This window comes from Polyergus mexicanus, unplaced genomic scaffold, assembly GCF_030449975.1.
Source record: "Polyergus mexicanus isolate NDT 795.1 unplaced genomic scaffold, iyPolMexi1.0 SCAF_11, whole genome shotgun sequence".
Lineage (NCBI taxonomy): Eukaryota > Metazoa > Arthropoda > Insecta > Hymenoptera > Formicidae > Polyergus > Polyergus mexicanus.
The window spans coordinates 5,137,992-5,155,774 of NW_027223331.1; the positions used below are offsets into that span (position 1 = coordinate 5,137,992).

Consider the following 17,783-nt stretch of genomic DNA (forward strand, 5'->3'; position numbering starts at 1 on the left):
GTACTGTATAGTATATGAATATATAGATAATGATACTTATATAAACTGTATTTATAATATTGTTTTTTATTTTCTCTTTCTCTGTAAAAATATATATTTTTAAGTCTTTGGATTTTTTTTCTACGCAGTGAATATTATAAACAAAAGTATTATACTTAAATGTTAAATTTTAAAATTTATTCTCTTTTGACTCTTTTTTTAAATTATGTAACTCAAACTCTTTAAGTTTATTTGTTACGAAACTGTATAAACCTATTTAAATTATTATTGCATCCAACTTTTTAATTCTAACCACCGCTAGGAATATGCTTGATTTATGTCTGTTATTTGTCTGTTTGTTTTGAATTAATAAAATAAATATTTTTCATATTGCATTTTCAGCTTTTACTTAACGTATTATCAATTTGTTTATTTATTTATTTATTTATTTAGCATGATATACGAAAAGGCCTATTATATAAACAAAAATAAAAAAACAAAATTAAATTATTCTCATGTTTTTTAATCGTATTTTATTCAATTTCACTAACTAGTTTTTAGTATTTTTAAAAAATTCAATCTGCAAATTATGTTTATTTGCTTCGTTGGACAATTTATTATCTTGTATGTCCTTCAAAAATCCTTCATTATCTAAACCATTATTATCCATCAAAATTTTCTTATTCTTCGTTATTCGTTCATCTTGTAGTTTTTCATCGAGACTGACATCATGTGCATGCTTATCAAAACAATTTTGTGCATCAATATTTTTCGATTTCTTCTGTACAATATCGTTGCCTTCAAACTGAGATCGCTTTTTTAGATAAGTGATATTAAATATTAAATATATTATGCCAGTCACCAAAGTTATCACAGCGAAAATTTGATAGGTTGGTCTAGTACCAAAAGCTTTCATGAGATAACCACCGATCAAGCTTCCAGAACCTTTGCCTATGAATATCGAAATCAATAAATCAATAAAGAATTTTCGGTAAATATTGCAAAAAATTACCGATCTCACCGATTATTTAATTTATCTGACACGTAATTTAAAGTATACGTGATTCAAAATTTTATCATCTATAATATGTATATATATGAAAATCTCTCAAAGTGATAGATGAGTTATAATATTATCACTATGTTTACCGAATTTTTATTATATTAAATTGTTTTCGTTATATTATTTACCAAAAAAAAAAATTTAACAATTGAATGAATTTACATACCCACTCCGTAATAAACACCGCCAAGTAATCCTTGTATCGAGCTGTCGGTAGATATAGTCGATAACTTTGCCGCATAGGTAACGGCTGCAGTGAAACTAAGAGATGACGTAACTGATTCCAATGCTTCGAAGATTAGAGTCAACCAAGGATCATAAACTAACGAATAACCTACACAAGAAAAACATTTTATTATATTTTTGAACGTATGTGTCTATGTTTATTTTATTATTTATTTTGAATTATTGTCAATATTCACCACAAAGTCTGACGGCATAAAACACAAATCCTATAAAAAGCACATTTGCGTGACCAATCTTTGATATTATTGGTCCCGAAAGCGCCAATAATGGTATACCAGCGATACCACTGACAGTCACAGTGATACCCATAAGTGAACTAGATCCTCCCAAGTCTTGTATCAACCAGAAGAGAAATGATTCAATGTATCCCCAAGCGGTACCTATCGAAATATTTCTTATTCTTACATCCCAATCTTCGTTCAAATTATTTGTCGAACATTCTGATAAAAAAAGAAACTCAAACTATATTAAATATTATAATTTGATAATCTACCGAGAACAAAGCAAGCAAGGAATAGTGCAGCAGTTTCAATGTTTCTCAGAACAACGAAGACATCGCGTACAACATTCCTAGCAGGTGCTTTAAATTCTAAATTAATCAGCAACATAAGAACACCTGATACAAGTTTCAATGCAGCGTATAAATAGAATGCTGGCCTAAAAAAAATCATAAAATGTTTTATTTTAATGACTCAAGAAGATTTATTATAAATTATAACAAATAAAAATCATTTTTATACAGGATGTCACTTAAAGATCGAAAAGTTCTGAATCCATAAAGACCAAAAAATAAGTCGAAAAGTCTTGAATCATTTTTTTCTATAACATTTAATAAAGGAGTAGTTATCGAGTAAAGTCAGACCTGTCCTTTAACGCGCGTCCGGTTAAAGGAGCGTTGATTGGTCTGACTTTAGTAATAATTATTCCTTTATTAAATGTTACAGAAAAAAATGATTCAAGATTTTTTGTCTCATTTTTTAGTAAGAAATAATGCTATGTACTTAGTGATATTATATAGAGTATCTCGAAAACGAAATATATGAGAAAATTTTAATCCATATTTTTTCCGATTTTTTTTTTTGCATCTAGAATCACTTTCTTACCAATCATAAGCAATTACGTATATTATAATCAATTTACCCACCTAAAATCAGTATATCCTTTATCTCTGCTGGCATAATCTATGAGAAGACCTGATAAAGGTGAGGAAATCATGCCTCCTATACTACCATAAATTCTTTGAAGACCATAGTCTGCCTTCTGCTCTCGTAATATTGCTATAACAGCACCTTCGAACATAGCAAATGTTGTACCACCAATAATACCTGAAAGAAAAGAAATTATTTCTTAATTCCTTACGGGTATTATAGAGCAGGGTTGGGAAGTAACGCGTTACTTGTAACGTCGTTACCGTTACAATTACTTTTTTTCGTTACCGTTACTTTTATTGTTATTTTTTGATTCTTTATTATCTTGTATCTATTCAATAGATGTATTTTTTGAAAAATATTTTGTAGCCTTCTATCATAGGCTGCGTTCTGATAGTCACTGCCAGTACTGAAAATCTATAATAACGTATATAAATTATAGATTTTACAATACTGACAATAAATATTGGAATACACTCTTAATAATATCAATATTTCTTTTATCAATATTTAAAAACAATGTTTGATAACAATTTTCGACAAAATTGAAATTTGTAAATTACAATTTAAATTCCTATAAAGATAAGTGAAGATTAAAAAGTAAAGATATTAATATAAAAAATTAGAATCATTAAATAAGTTTAATATAAAAAACGCTATAGAGACTAATTTAGAGTTTTTAATTGTAACATAGATTATTACATTTAATATTGATTATTAAATAATTTTATAATCTAATAGCTTATTTTAGCATTACGAAAAACAAAAACATAACGAAAAAGTAACGAATCGTTACTTTCCAAGTAACGGTAACGGTAACGCGTTACTTTTTAAAATCAGTAACGAGTAACGGTAACGAGTTACTTTTTACGAAAAATAATGGTAACGATAACGCGTCACTTTTATAGAATAACGTTCCCAACCCTGTTATAGGGTTTATATTTACAGTTACAATTACACTTAAATTACAATATTATGGTGACTATAATAACACTGGTCGACAAAATAAGAACTTTTTTTGCCTTAAGTTCTACCAAGTCATTTCTGGTAGATTTTTTAGCGCTGATTACGAATCTGGCTGTAAAAATGGCGTATTACGTCAAGTTTTTGAGAAAACCTTTCAGTCAAAGTTGCTAAAATAGTCGTTTTTGATTGGCGTAAGTTATATCTTTCAATGGAGACGTGCTACAAACGGCAGCGGCAGCTCAAAATAAAGCTCAAGACTTATACCTTATGATAAAAATGTCAGAAGTCTCAGGCAGGAAAGGTTTTCCTGAAAAAAAGTGGTCGAAACATAAGAAACATCTATCGCAATGTCCTCCAGTCATACACGTCTCCAATTGTCTGTTACTAAAATTTTTTAAAATCATCTTAATCATGAAAGTCGGTATGTATACATTTGCCTGATCACTCATCACAAATTACGTGTTAAAATCTCAAAATTAAAAATGGAAGATCCAAAACGGCGGATCAAATTTTTGAAAAATCATTCAAATCATGAGTATGTGTAGATTTTTGTTGTCGCTATCAGTTAAGAACAAAATTGGAGTAGTTTCTTATTACTTCTGTTACTAAAAAAAAATTTAGTAACGGACAATTGAAAACGTATGACTGGAAAATATTGCAATAGAAATTTCTTATGTTTCGACCACTTTTTTCAGAAAAAATCTTTCTTGTCTGGAACCTCTAGTATTTTTATCATAAAATATAAGTCTTGAGCTTCATTTTGAGCTGTCGTTGTCGTCTGTAGCACGTTCCCATCGGAAGATACAATTCACGCAAGAGTATCAAAAACATCTATTTTAGCAACTTTGACTAAAATTTTCTCAAAAACTTGACGTGATACGCCATTTTTATAGCCAGATTTGTAATCAGCACTAAAAAATCTATGAGAAATGACTTGATAGAATTTAAAGCAAATTTGGTATTGAACAGTGTAATTAAAGGCTTTTTATTACAATTATTTAAAAAAGTCAAAACTTTGAAATTTCTACTAACCTATGAATACTCTGATGATGAGATAAAGCCAGAACGTTAAACTTATATTATATTCAATTTCTATATTCATGTTAGAGCATATTGCTTTACGAGGTACAATAACTATGCATTTCTTCTTGCACTTATTCATGCTCAAGATTCGCTTAGTTGTTTTTAGATTTGCATCGTCATCATAAAGCTGCACATCTATCGTGATTTCATCGTTTATATAATCTGAATTATCACAAGTAATCTTTCGAAAATCTCCTGCCCAAGATATTTCCTCTGCCAAATATCTATGCCGTTCTTGTTGTAAATCTTTTTCATCCGATGTTAAACTTTTAATTTTTGATTTGTATAAATGATAATTTATCGTTTGGTTGATATTATTCTAAAAAATTACTTTGCATGATCTTAACCCTTATGTTTCTTTTAAAAGGATTAAGTATTCAATGTTCTTAACATTTGTTTTTTTAAGAACTTAAAAAAATTACGATACGTAAAATACAAAAGTAAAGACAATTCCTATAATATTATCTATCTTTGGATGTGTTTTTAGATATATATAAATATTACTACGTTATGATTATTATTATTACTATATAATTTTTCCTATACCTTTGGTTTGATTAAATAATCAAAAGCGCACAACGTATAATTTTTGCATGTTCCATGCAAAGTTTCGGTAAAGTTATCAAAATCTTGAACGCATTTCGGGATACATGAAAATGAAAGTAGCTGATCAGTTGGGAAAAAATAGTAAGTCTTTGAGGTCCGTCGAATGGTAGTTCTAAAAAACTCATTATTTTTTAATTGTCGATGCTCTTTTATATCTTCCTGTTGATTAGCATTCTGCAAATTTCAAGATATATATACAATATGATATGTCCTAATCAATATAATATGATATTATTTTGAATAAACTTTTTTATTAATGTATCCCTTCCTCCACCCTCTTCCAATGACTTTAATTTTGACATTGTGAAAATCACAATTTTGATTAATGTTTGGTAAATAAAAGGTTACACTTAACCCATACAGCACCGCAAGATTGCAATAACATTGCAGCAACATTTTTCTGCAAGATTGCAATATTGCAGAAACATTGCGAAATGTTGCTGCAACGTTGTTATGATATTGCAGCAACAGTAAAATGTCCGCCTACAGAAATATTGCAATATAATATTGCAGCAACATAGCAATATAATATATATATATATGCAACAATGCTTTATATGTATATTTATCGACATAATATCCTTAACATATGAAAAAAATAATAAGAAATTAGGCCTATAAGAGTCAGGATCTAGCGTGTATATAGTTTTTCTGTATTATAATAACAAAATTATAAAATGTAAATTTTTCAGTACACATTCGACTTCCTTCAGTGACAGAGAATATCTAAGAGAAATAAGAAAAAACTCAATTTGCAATTGCGTAAATTCACAATTTCTTTGTATCCGAAATATTCAGATATCCGGATGTAAAAAGATTGTGGTGAATTACGCATACAACGAGTTTTTTCATATCTTTCTTGTCTTTATATTGTATAATCTCAAAATTTATTTATTAAGATCGGAAGTATCTTGCATATTAGAAAATTATTATCAAATTTTTGATTTTATATAAGAATGGAAACTATTAAAAGAATTCTTAGTCCAACGCCTCAGTCCCTTGTATTGGGGTCACATCATACGACTTAAACTAACAAAAATAGTTATTATATCTTTTTAATCTTACTTGCTGCTCTTTGTAAAATTTATATAATCATCGTGACTAAAAATTAAATGCGGAATAGATAGAACAACATGCGCTGCATAGTGGTAAACGAATGAACTAGCGATTATTGAATACTTTTTTTGTAATATTTTCGGAATGTTGCTGTAACATTGCTAAAGTTATATTGTAAAATAATGTCTTTGCAATATTTCTGCAACATTAAACTGCAATATGCAATATTACAATGTTGCAGCAATGTTGTTGCAAGCTTCAATGCTGTATGGGAACCGATTTTATTGACACTTAAATATATTGTAGTATTATATTGAAGTATTATAAAATAAAATTAGGAACAGTGATATTTGTATATATTTTATTTCTTCTAGAGGATGTAGGAAATGTTTTGGTTTACGAGATAGGTACAGGATCATAGATGGGTTATATAACGTAATCGAAACCAAATTGTAGTTTCAAATCAGAAATAGGTTGTATCTTCCGGAAGTGGAGCCCCCCCCCCGTGAGGGGGGCGGAACCCACTGCATCCACGCATATACTTTCCCATCCACACAACAATTGTGGGCTGGACGTCACTTCGCGTTGTGAAGTATATGCGTGGACGTAATGGGTTTTGCTCCTCCCCTACGCGAGGGGGGCTCCACTTCCGAAAGATATAACCTAACTTTGATAACCTAAAATATAACCTAAAATATAACCTAAAATTGAAGACATGACTCAAAAATTTATGTAGTCACATATTGAAAGCTGTTAACGAACTGCGAGAAATAGGTGAAAGCGATTATTGCCAAAATATCTATGATCATATACCTATCCCATAAATTGTAAACAAATACTTTTTCCATATCTACTCTACAACAAATACAACGTATACAAACTTCTCTTTTCCTAATATTACTTTATAATACCCAAGAAAAAGCATTAAAACTGTGAAACTTTAATTAGTCATATCTTCTAAACTAAATGTTTTCCCCCACTTTTTTCTTACGGCGAATTACTCAGAAGAACCTCCTCTACAACATATTTAAGTGTCGATCAATTCGGTGAGGTGTATCCTTTTACGCATATTTACCTAATTTTTAAAAGACTTCATTCGTCGTTTATTGTTTGTTAAATGGATATTAAAGCGACGGCTCTTTTGAAGAATACATTCAAGATCGTAATCTTGATATTATATGTCAATGTCAAGATCAGTGATAAGGGATATACATTAACATAAAAATTCATCACATATATTTTATGCGAAATAGTATATTTAAAAAATTAAATCTAGACGCTAATAGCAAATTTAATTAACACGTATAATTAAAACAATAAGAGAATTTTAAAAAATGCTATAAATTTTTATCATTGTTACACAATTACAAATAACAATAATAATAATTTATAATATTTGGTACTTTTCTTAATGTAATGTTTTTAATGTAATAAATTTGTGCTATTGTAAATAATAATAACTCATAAATTTGGTACTTTTCTTATTGTGTGTAATAAAGTATTTTTTCAGTTCTTATTTATTAATAAAATAGTAAACAATACTATATATAAAAAAATAACTTCAAAAAGTTTAGTTAGAAAATTAAATAATATACACATTGCACGCGCGTGATTCTATTATGAACAGCATGCAATATCTAATTTACTCATCGCTTATTTGATATTGAGTATCACATTTTCATTCAATGAAAAACGATCTGTTAATATACGTTTAATGCATAACGTACCGTTGACAAGTCAATCTGCATAGGAATGTATTTGAACGAAGTATTTTCACCAGTCTGAAAATTAAAACGTCTGACGGTATAAAGTCTTGATTTTAGAATCAAATTTTGATCTGTTTCGTTGTCTGTTTCCATGTGACACGTGAATCTGTGTTATGTGTAAAAAAATATACATTAATATTTATGTTCGTAAGATAATTTTAGACAGACGCTTGAAAGAAACCAATTAAAATGTCATTTTAATTTGGCAAATAACTCTCTCGAATAAATTTTTTATTATTAAAATGTCATTAGCAAGAGAATATAGATTTATAAGAGATCAACATTTGAATCACTCAAAATTAAGTTGTTGAGTTAAAGCAAAGCAAACAGGAAGACAGAATGTATTTACATTATGTATAATACATTATTTATTATAAAGGTTTAATTGCGATGGTAGAAGATTACTATTTGCAAATATTGCTAATATTTGCTAATATTGTATTTTTATGTTGTGTTTGTGTTGTGATTTGAACCCGGACAACACATTAAATATCTCGTAAAATATTTAGTTTTTGATAATCTTACCGTAATACTTCTATATACAGAATAATGAGACAAATCAATTAGTATAAAAAAAAATTGTTTTTAAGAAAATTATTTACAATGTATTTTTTTAAACAATTATTTGTTTTTTTGGCACTAATTAATTTGTCTTATTATTTTGTACATAGAAGTATTACGGTAAAATTATCGAAAACTGAATATTTTACGAAATATTTTCTTTTTTATATCAAAATATGTCAGATTAAAATATAAAATAACTCAAACAGTACTTAATCAAAAAATACTTTATTATAGTGTTTTGGAAAGCTCTCGATGTCAGCTACAAGAATACTAAATAAAAAATGGGGATTTCCGTTTAAGATTTTAAAGTTGATCTTCACATGACCTTCAAATGATTTTCCAAGGTCAAATCATTGTCACCGTCTTATGGCCTCCTTGAAGCCACACAACTTTTGTTTGAAACATTTTTCTCTTCCGGGCTTGGTTTTTGAGATATTTGACTGGATGTATTAAAATGAGCCACCCAGTATATATGTTCCATTTTAAAAGTTCCACCCTCATAACTTTTCAGGATCAACGTTTGAAGGAAAACGATTCAAATAAAAATTGTAGGGAACAAAGGGAGCTATCTAATAGTGACCTTAGATTTGACAATAAAGGTCATTTTCAAGATCATTTGAAGGTCAACTTCCGTTTTTAAATGGACTTCCCTATTTTTCATTACATATTCTTGTAGCTTATCTCGAGAGCTTTCCAAAACACTATAATAAAGTTTTTTTTATTAAGTATTTTTTAAGTTATTTTATATTGTAATCTGACATATTTTCATATAAAAAATTAAATATCTCGTAAAATATTTAGCTTTCGATAATCTTACCGTAATACTTCTATGTACAGAATAATGAGACAAATCAATTAGTATAAAAAATAATTGTTTTTAAGAAAATTATTTACAATGTATTTTTTTTAACAATTATTTGTTTTTTTGGCATTAATTGATTTGTCTCATTATTCTGTACATAAAAGTATTACGGTAAGATTATCGAAAACTGAAAATTTTACGAAATATTTTATTTTTTATATCAAAATATGTCAGATTAAAATATAAAATAACTCGAAAAATACTTAATAAAAAAATACTTTATTATAGTGTTTTGGAAAGCTCTCGAGATAAGCTACAATAATATGTAATGAAAAATAGAGGGTTCAGTTTAAAAAACGGAAGTTGACCTTCAAATAACCTTGAAAATAACCTTTAATGTCAAATCCAAGGTCACTATTAGATAGCCCCCTTTGTTTCCTACAACTTTTATCGGAATTGTTTTTCTTCAAACGTTGATCCTGAAAAGTTATGAAGGTGGAACCTTTAAAATGGGACACCCTGTATATATATATAGCCGCAAATGCACCTTTTGTTCTCCATTTTTAATGATTTCTCTTATGCACAAATAGACTTATCTGAACAATGTCTGATGCTAAATTGACATAAGACAACGTCATCTATTCGGTGTAAGCAACAATTACCACACGAAAACAATAGAATTCCTCCATGCAGCAACTTAATGCCATCTATGAAAATCGGGCACGAACTTATGCAATCACCCATATATATATACATATATATATATATATATATATATATATATATATATATATATATATATTGTATATATATGTATATATAACAATGTAATTTGAAAATTATTTAGATTTCCATAACGGCGAATATTAGGTAAATTTGAAAGACGCCTAATTGTAATTTTTAACTTACCCGCAACTTTCTATTGTTATATCAATGTCCGAACCTAATTTCGTCTCACATGGATGAGTCTGGCTCATTGTATATAATAGCGAACCACCATTATCTTGACAACCAAGCTCCATGATTATATTCTCAGGAAAATTCACCATCATTCTGCCGATTGGCACTAGTAGCAATAACAACGCCGCGAAGCCTCCGAATATGGAAAATACCGATAGTAGAATCTGTCAGAAAGAAGTGTGCAAATTATAAATTTGCACATTGCTTCCTCATCATTTTATTTTGCTTACAAATCTCCTCCCCAGAGCAAGCGAGTTATTCAATTTCGACTTCCTCCAGAGGCAGCTTTATGAGCGAAATAAAATGATAAAGAAGGAATGTGTAAGTTTCTAATTGCACGCTTTTTTTTTTATTTTTATATAACCACAGAAAATTTAGAGATCATGTCGGCAAATGTTGATGTCGGTTTAATATACTCCCGTATTTCCAATGTTGACAACCCCCCCCCCACACACACACATACATACTTACGATATTACAAAACATTTTGGTAAAAATGCATATTAATACTTCTCAAACTTTATTTGTTATTAACTTTTGAATAAACAACGACCGCCGGCTAAAACCTTCGGAATGTTGATCAGGAATGTTGGTCATGATCTTGACAACATACGTCAACATCACCATCCTGCGGGAGTGGGGTCTTAATATGCGTAATTACCAACATTTTTTTTGTAAATTCCATTTAAAAAAGTTTAAAATTTAAAATTTCATAAAAAATGAATCCTTTCACCGATCTTCGCCAAATTCAAAATCAATCATCCTTTAAAGATATTCTATCCATTTAAAAAAATTTAGCCCGATTTACGGAACTCGAGCTTGCATAGACATTTTCTAAAAAATTGAAACTGCCTTAAAATCTAAAACACTGTATAAATTTTTATAAAATTGATAATAAATAAAAGCGTTATACTACTTTACTTATGTACCAAATTGTAGCATTGTAACTCAAACAATTCTTGAGTTATAGACTTTTAAATTTTCAATCAATCTGCGCGCGCGCGCGCGCGCGCACACACACACACACACACACACAGAGAGAGAGAGAGAGAGAGAGAGAGAGAGAGAGAGAGAGAGAGAGACAGACACAGACACAGACACAGACACAGACACAGACACAGACACAGACACAGACACAGACACAGACACAGACACATACATAGACACAGACACAGACACAGACACAGACACAGACACAGACACAGACACAGACACACACACAGACACAGACACACAGACAGACACAGACACAGACACAGACACAGACACAGACACAGACACACACACACACACAGACACAGACACACACACAGACACACAGACACAGACACACACACAGACACAGACACAGACACAGACACAGACACAGACACAGACACAGACACACACACACACACACACACACACACACACACACACACACACACACACACACACACACACACACACATACGGGATATTTTTTTAAATGCGATTTTTCAATGTTTTGGAATATTCTGAACACATTGACATAAAAAACTAATTAATAAAAAAAAATTTCCACAAAAACAAAGCTTCCTCTATAATGAAACAAAATTGCCAAAGATCTTATTAGTATAATATTTCATATTCTCTGTATGTATCTGTATACAGACTGGCCCATCGAAAACAAAATAGGCGTACTTTTTGACAAAATTTTTAGGGTGAAATTAATTCCTCTTTTGGGGTTGAAATTAGGTGAACGGAAATAGCCAATTAACATGTCCTCCTTACAAATAAAATTGACTTGTCCGAGCGTTTTTCGAACAAATGAGATTAAATGCTAAAAGCATGCCTATTTCGTTTTCGGTGGGCCACCCTGTATATCTGTATATATATTTGTATGTTAATAGAGAGATGTAAAATAATGCGGAAGTAAATGCATGACGGTAAAGGCATATATCAACAGATTCAAATAGTTTCATACTATGCGAATCTGTATTAATCTGTGCCAAAAAAAGTCTTGCTTACATATAGGTATATGTATTGATATGTTTAGTATTACAAAAATTAATTAACTCACTCTGAAATTTCCTATTCGATCAGCTAACATACCGGCAAGCGGCGGCATCACTACGGCTACAAGAGGAATGATGGAACTCATTATCGCAGTTTCTTCTACGTTTATTCCCAGTTCTCTCATATGTATAGTTAAATATGGATACAGTACATAAAGTGCTAAAGAAAATCATGAACAGAATTCATTGTTACGCTAAAAGTATCCTTTCAAAATTTTATTTATTTTTAAGATTTTATTAAATTATTTTATTATATATAATATACTTATAATAAAAAAAGTGCATCTTATTAAATCTAATAAAAAAAAAAAATTGTTTTAACTGAATTACTTACTGGATGCTTGCACAAAAAATATTAACTTCAATGGCATCAATTCTTTTTGATGAAAATCTTTGCTTATCCTTCTGAAAGTCTTGAGCATTGTCATCTTGACGTATTTTGTACGTTTCCGAATTTTGATCAAAATTAATTAATTTAACTGAAATATTCAGCTTGTATTGTGCATGTATCTTGCGCACGTCACGTGTGCAATTCTCATTCCTTTTGTTTGCCTTTAAAAGAATTTCCGATATTTCTTGAAATATTTTTTCATAAAACGATTTTATATGCGTAACACGATTTCTGTTTAATTATAAAATGACACTTTTATAAATAATATGAATAATAATTTGTGATTTCCTTCTTTCATAATTATAGAAATATACGTAATAACCATATGGCACATACGATAGTAAGTACTGTGTTAATATGAATGCCATGTCTTCTACATAACGGTTTCGTAATACATTCTACTTTGTAACATACATACTTCAACATCAACATTAAAAACTTCCTTTCATTGAAATAAATGTAAAACTCGTTAACTATGATTGAAATGTTTTATTAAGAAAACTCGATGTTTGTACTATATTTGATAATTTATTGTAGAGGAGATATATATTTTAAAACTTGCTATTAAAAATTTACAATTTAATTGATATATAAAAACTTACTATCTAGTTGATATTATTACTGTTTTTTACTGTTTTTCAACTGTAATTATAGTCGGATCATTATAGAAAATACTATTGCTCCATCTGCATTGCAGATTACGTGCGCGCGAAGAATACTATAATTGTTAGTCGTTACCAATGTTGAGAGCGAAGACCATTGTTGTTTTAATTGCATAACTTATATTTCAGCAGATTATGAGGAAGAAGACGAACGTTATTGTTTCTCTAATAAATCATTTAAGAATGTGCTTTTGAACCAAAGAATATCAAAGATAAATCGCGATTTTTTGAAAACACGCATTTTTTAATAAAACTTATATAAATCTCAAATAACGAGAATTTTATATATCATATAATATAAAAAACATATTTGAAGAAGTAAACTATACACATATATAAAATACATTCTAGGATACACACATATTAGGATATACAAAATTCTAAATAGATTTCTATTTTGAATTTTTTGTCGTAAATTATAAATTATCTTAAGCAGGCTTTAATTCTTCAAATAAAAATTAAAAGCATATTCGCAAAGAGAAACTATATCCAAAGCACTCTCCTTCGAAAAAATAGAAAAAATTTAGAAAAACGAGAGAAAATTTGCGTACCTTTTTAATATCAATATTGAATACCGTAGAAGAGAAACGGATCCTTAAGAAATACTAATCCGTATGGTATGATGTCAAGCGCAATACTGAGACCTCAGGAGAAACCACTGACGAACTGAAAAGAAACAGCGCGCCTATTCCAGTAGATTAATCCTTTCTAAGTGCAATGGCATTGCTTTACAAGGTTGCTACAATATAAAATATACTTTATATTCATGGAAACAGAATAAAATAAATATCTTTATACAAGGTATCTCAAGAGAAAAGGTCAATATTCTGGGAAGTGATGGTATCGATCTTTTTAAGCAAAAATGTTCGTATAAATGAGTGTTCTCTATCCCCCCCCCTAAAAAAATAAAAAAATGATAAAAAAGGAGTTATTTGTGAATAATAAATTAGAAATAGTATGTAGTATCTCTTTCCTATCGATCATTTTGCAACTGTATATTCAAACAGTTCTATCTCAAAAACCGTTTGAAATAGGACACTTATTTATGGGAACATTTTTGCTTAAAATGACCGATATCATCACCTTCCAAAATATTGACTTTTCCTTCTGGGATGCCCTATATAGTTTTGAAATAATCTTTCGAGTGTTGCCTCGTGAAACAGTCGTCTAGTAAATGATAATCTAATAATTTAATCTTAAAGTACTAATACGAAATACGACTGTTTAAATTATTAGGAGATTTATATATGTATATTATCATATTATTTATACAGAGTATTTTACAGCGACCGTATCAGCAGTTTTTTGAAGAAACAACGCATTTTTGTGAAAAATGTTTCATACAAAAGTTGTAGAGCTCTAAGTGGCGCATTATATAATAATATTAGTATGACTTTGAATACCGTCAGGGTCACATAAAAATCACTTTGAATTTTTTTAATGAAAACCCCGATTTTTTTTATTGCATATTCTTGTAGCTTATCTGAAAAGCTTTTCAGAACACTATAATAAAGTATTTTTTGAGTTATTTTATATTTTAATCTGACATATTTTAATATAAAAAATAAAATATCTTGCAAAATATTTAGTTTTCGATAATCTTACAATAATTTTACGATAATCTTATAATATTTTTATGTACAGAATAATGATGAGACAAATCAATAAGTATAAAAAAAATAATTGTTTTTAAGAAAAAGTATGTAATTATTTACAATGTATTTTTTAAAATAATTATTTGTTTTTCTCACTAATTGAAAGCACGCTAATTGATTTGTCTCATTATTCTGTACATAAAAGTATTACGGTAAGATTATCGAAAACTAAATATTTTACGAGATATTTAATTTTTTATATCAAAATATGTCAGATTAAAATATAAAATAACTCAAAAAATACTTAAGGAAAAAATACTTTATTATAGTGTTTTGGAAAGCTTTCGAGATAAGCTACAAGAATATGTAATGAAAAATAGGAGATTCCATTTAAAAAATTCAAAGTGATTTTTATGTGACCTTGAAAGTGCTATTCAAGGTCACACTAATATTATTATATAATGCATCACTTAGAACTCTATAACTTTTGCATGAAACATTTTTCACGAAAATACGTTGTTTCCTCAAAAAACTGCTAATATGGTCGCTCTAAAACACCCTGTATATTACAATGATTTATGCGCATATATATATATATATGTTACAATGTTATTTTTTGTATAATGTATTTTTACTGTTGTTTCATATGTAATAAAAATTTGATTTTATATTATATAATTTATTATATAGACTTTCTCGCTTTGCGATAAACTGTTTTAACATTAATACATATTGAGCGTTATATTATTTAATTAATTCGAAATCTCTTAGTATGTAATTCATTCTATTAATTATATAATTGAGCTAAAATTCCGCGAAGTATTCTTGGTCTTCCTTTCTTTCTCTCTTTTCTTTTCTTTGGTTTAACGCGATGAGAACGGAGCTCGTTGCCGACAAACCATCAACTAAATCCTTGACACGCATCAATGTGCCGTTATTATCTGTGGTAGATCCTATAGTTCTTTAAGATAAATAGTAGCCACATGTAACGACGATATCATGCTAGTCGGTACGGAATTATTGTGTTTGGTAAATTCATTCAACATTTCGAAAACAGCTAGTTAGCTGATTGCTGAACAATTTATTGCAAAAAACGGAGTAATTACTGGTTGTATCATATGTGATTATAGATATTAAGTATTGCACAAGCTAAAGCCTGCGGCACACGGTACGATTTTTCATACTGATTTTGTTAATTGATTCGTTGCGTGCTGTTCAGCGAAGTACTCTACGTGTTTCAATCATAAGAGTGCTATTAGTTTTGGCTTCACACGTGCAGATTATCTTACGTGTTGGGTTAATATTTTAGTTATAAGATTTCTAGAGATTTCAACAAAATTCTTCAAGACTCTAAAAATCCTCTAGATAATAGCCAATAATTGCTTATCTAGTCAAGGTACGATTCAAGATATTTATTATAAGAGAAATAATAAAATGTTTTAAGTTTTATTAGGTTAGGAAATCTGTCATTTTTAATTAATCAATATATATATTCCATTAATATCACCATAATTATAAATAAAATACATAATTATTATATATAACTTTTGTTTTTATATTTATTATTATTTTTATTTTTTGCGTGTTGGGTTAATATTCTAGTTATAAGCTTTCTATAGATTTCAACAAAATTTATCAAGATTCCAAAAATCTTCTACATAATAGCCAATGATTGCTTATCTAGTCAAGATAGTCAATTCAAGATATTTATTATGGAAAAATTAATAAAATTTTTAAAATTTTATTAGGTTAGGAAATCTGTCATTTTTAATGATATATACATATTCAACTAATATCACCATAATTATAAATAAAATACATAATTATTATATATAACTTTTGTTTTTATATTTATTATTAATTTTTATTTTTTGTATTTTTGTCGTAGTATCGTTTGCAGCTAGCAACAAAACCATAGTGAAATATAGCACCAAACCTATTACCAAAAACTAGCATGCTAGCACGCACAGCAACACGCAGCACATAATATTTCAAGTTGCATTATAATTGCTAGCAAAATGACTCGCATGCGATCTAGTACGCAAAATCGTACCGTGTGCCGCAGGCTTAAAATTTCATAGAGAAATATTAAGAAGCCCTGTTACATATTTGATTATTATCATTCTTTAATTAGCATGTTTTTTACATGATTCTTATTTTTGTATATAAGTATTTATAAAAGATTTATTGAATATATTTGCGTAACCATGATACATAATCATTATTTCTACCAGTTTCATTTTTGATACAATCTCAACACAGAAAATTCATATATTGAATTAATTGTTTAGAAATTGGCCAGATAAATATGTCCTAGAAAGTGAAAATGATCCATTTATTGTTTATAGAATCTAATTTCTATATAAATAAAATTTTGAAATTTATTTAAAGTAAAATTAATTAAATTTAATTATTTAATTATTTAATTATTATTTAATTACGTTAAGCCAAATGTTTTTATGATATGTGTGTGCGCGCGCGCGCACATGTATACAGGGTGTCCGACAAGTAAGTGACCAAACAAAAGTAGAGGTAGATTGGATGAAACTACTTGGGGAAAAGAAAAGTCCTGTACCATTTTGTGGTTTTTGTAATAATTATTAAGAAATTAATTTAAAAAAAATCGACCGAGTATAAGCACGTAGCGAGAAGAGATAATCCAAAAGACGAGATAATTCACGAGTGTCGTTCTATCGTTCGACTTTTAATAAATAACAAAGATAGAACGAACTATGTTCGTGTGCACATAGACACACATGATGATGTTTTCGAACGCAACCAAGTAGGCGCGCAACAAAGTTTTGAGAAGAGCGCTTTATAAATGACAACAGTTATGTAAGAGCGGTATATAACAATAGAT

General features: G+C 28.8%; 1 protein-coding gene across 1 annotated transcript; it reads right to left on the reverse strand.

The window, feature by feature from the left end:
• Nucleotides 1–76: 76 nt before the first annotated feature.
• On the reverse strand, nt 77–14,047 carry LOC138937536 (uncharacterized). The gene is made up of 12 exons (XM_070303904.1): nt 13,880–14,047; nt 12,610–12,827; nt 12,281–12,435; nt 10,189–10,403; nt 7,875–8,019; nt 5,032–5,265; nt 4,435–4,804; nt 2,433–2,613; nt 1,782–1,945; nt 1,465–1,668; nt 1,209–1,376; nt 77–930 (listed from the first exon to the last, which is right to left on the reverse strand). The coding sequence occupies exons 2-12, from the start codon at nt 12,701–12,703 to the stop codon at nt 530–532; spliced, it is 2,331 nt and encodes a 776-aa protein (XP_070160005.1). The 5' UTR covers nt 12,704–12,827; nt 13,880–14,047; the 3' UTR covers nt 77–529.
• Between the last annotated feature and the right edge of the window lie 3,736 nt (nt 14,048–17,783).

Coding starts and splice junctions, on each gene's coding strand:
- LOC138937536 (XM_070303904.1), bottom strand. CDS start 12,703: ATGACAATGCTCAAGACTTTCAGAAGGATAAGCAAAGATTTTCATCAA. Junction 10,404..12,280: donor ATCGAATAGGAAATTTCAGA/GTGAGTTAATTA, acceptor TCTTTCTGACAG/ATTCTACTATCGGTATTTTC. Junction 8,020..10,188: donor ATAACAATAGAAAGTTGCGG/GTAAGTTAAAAA, acceptor CACATAACACAG/ATTCACGTGTCACATGGAAA.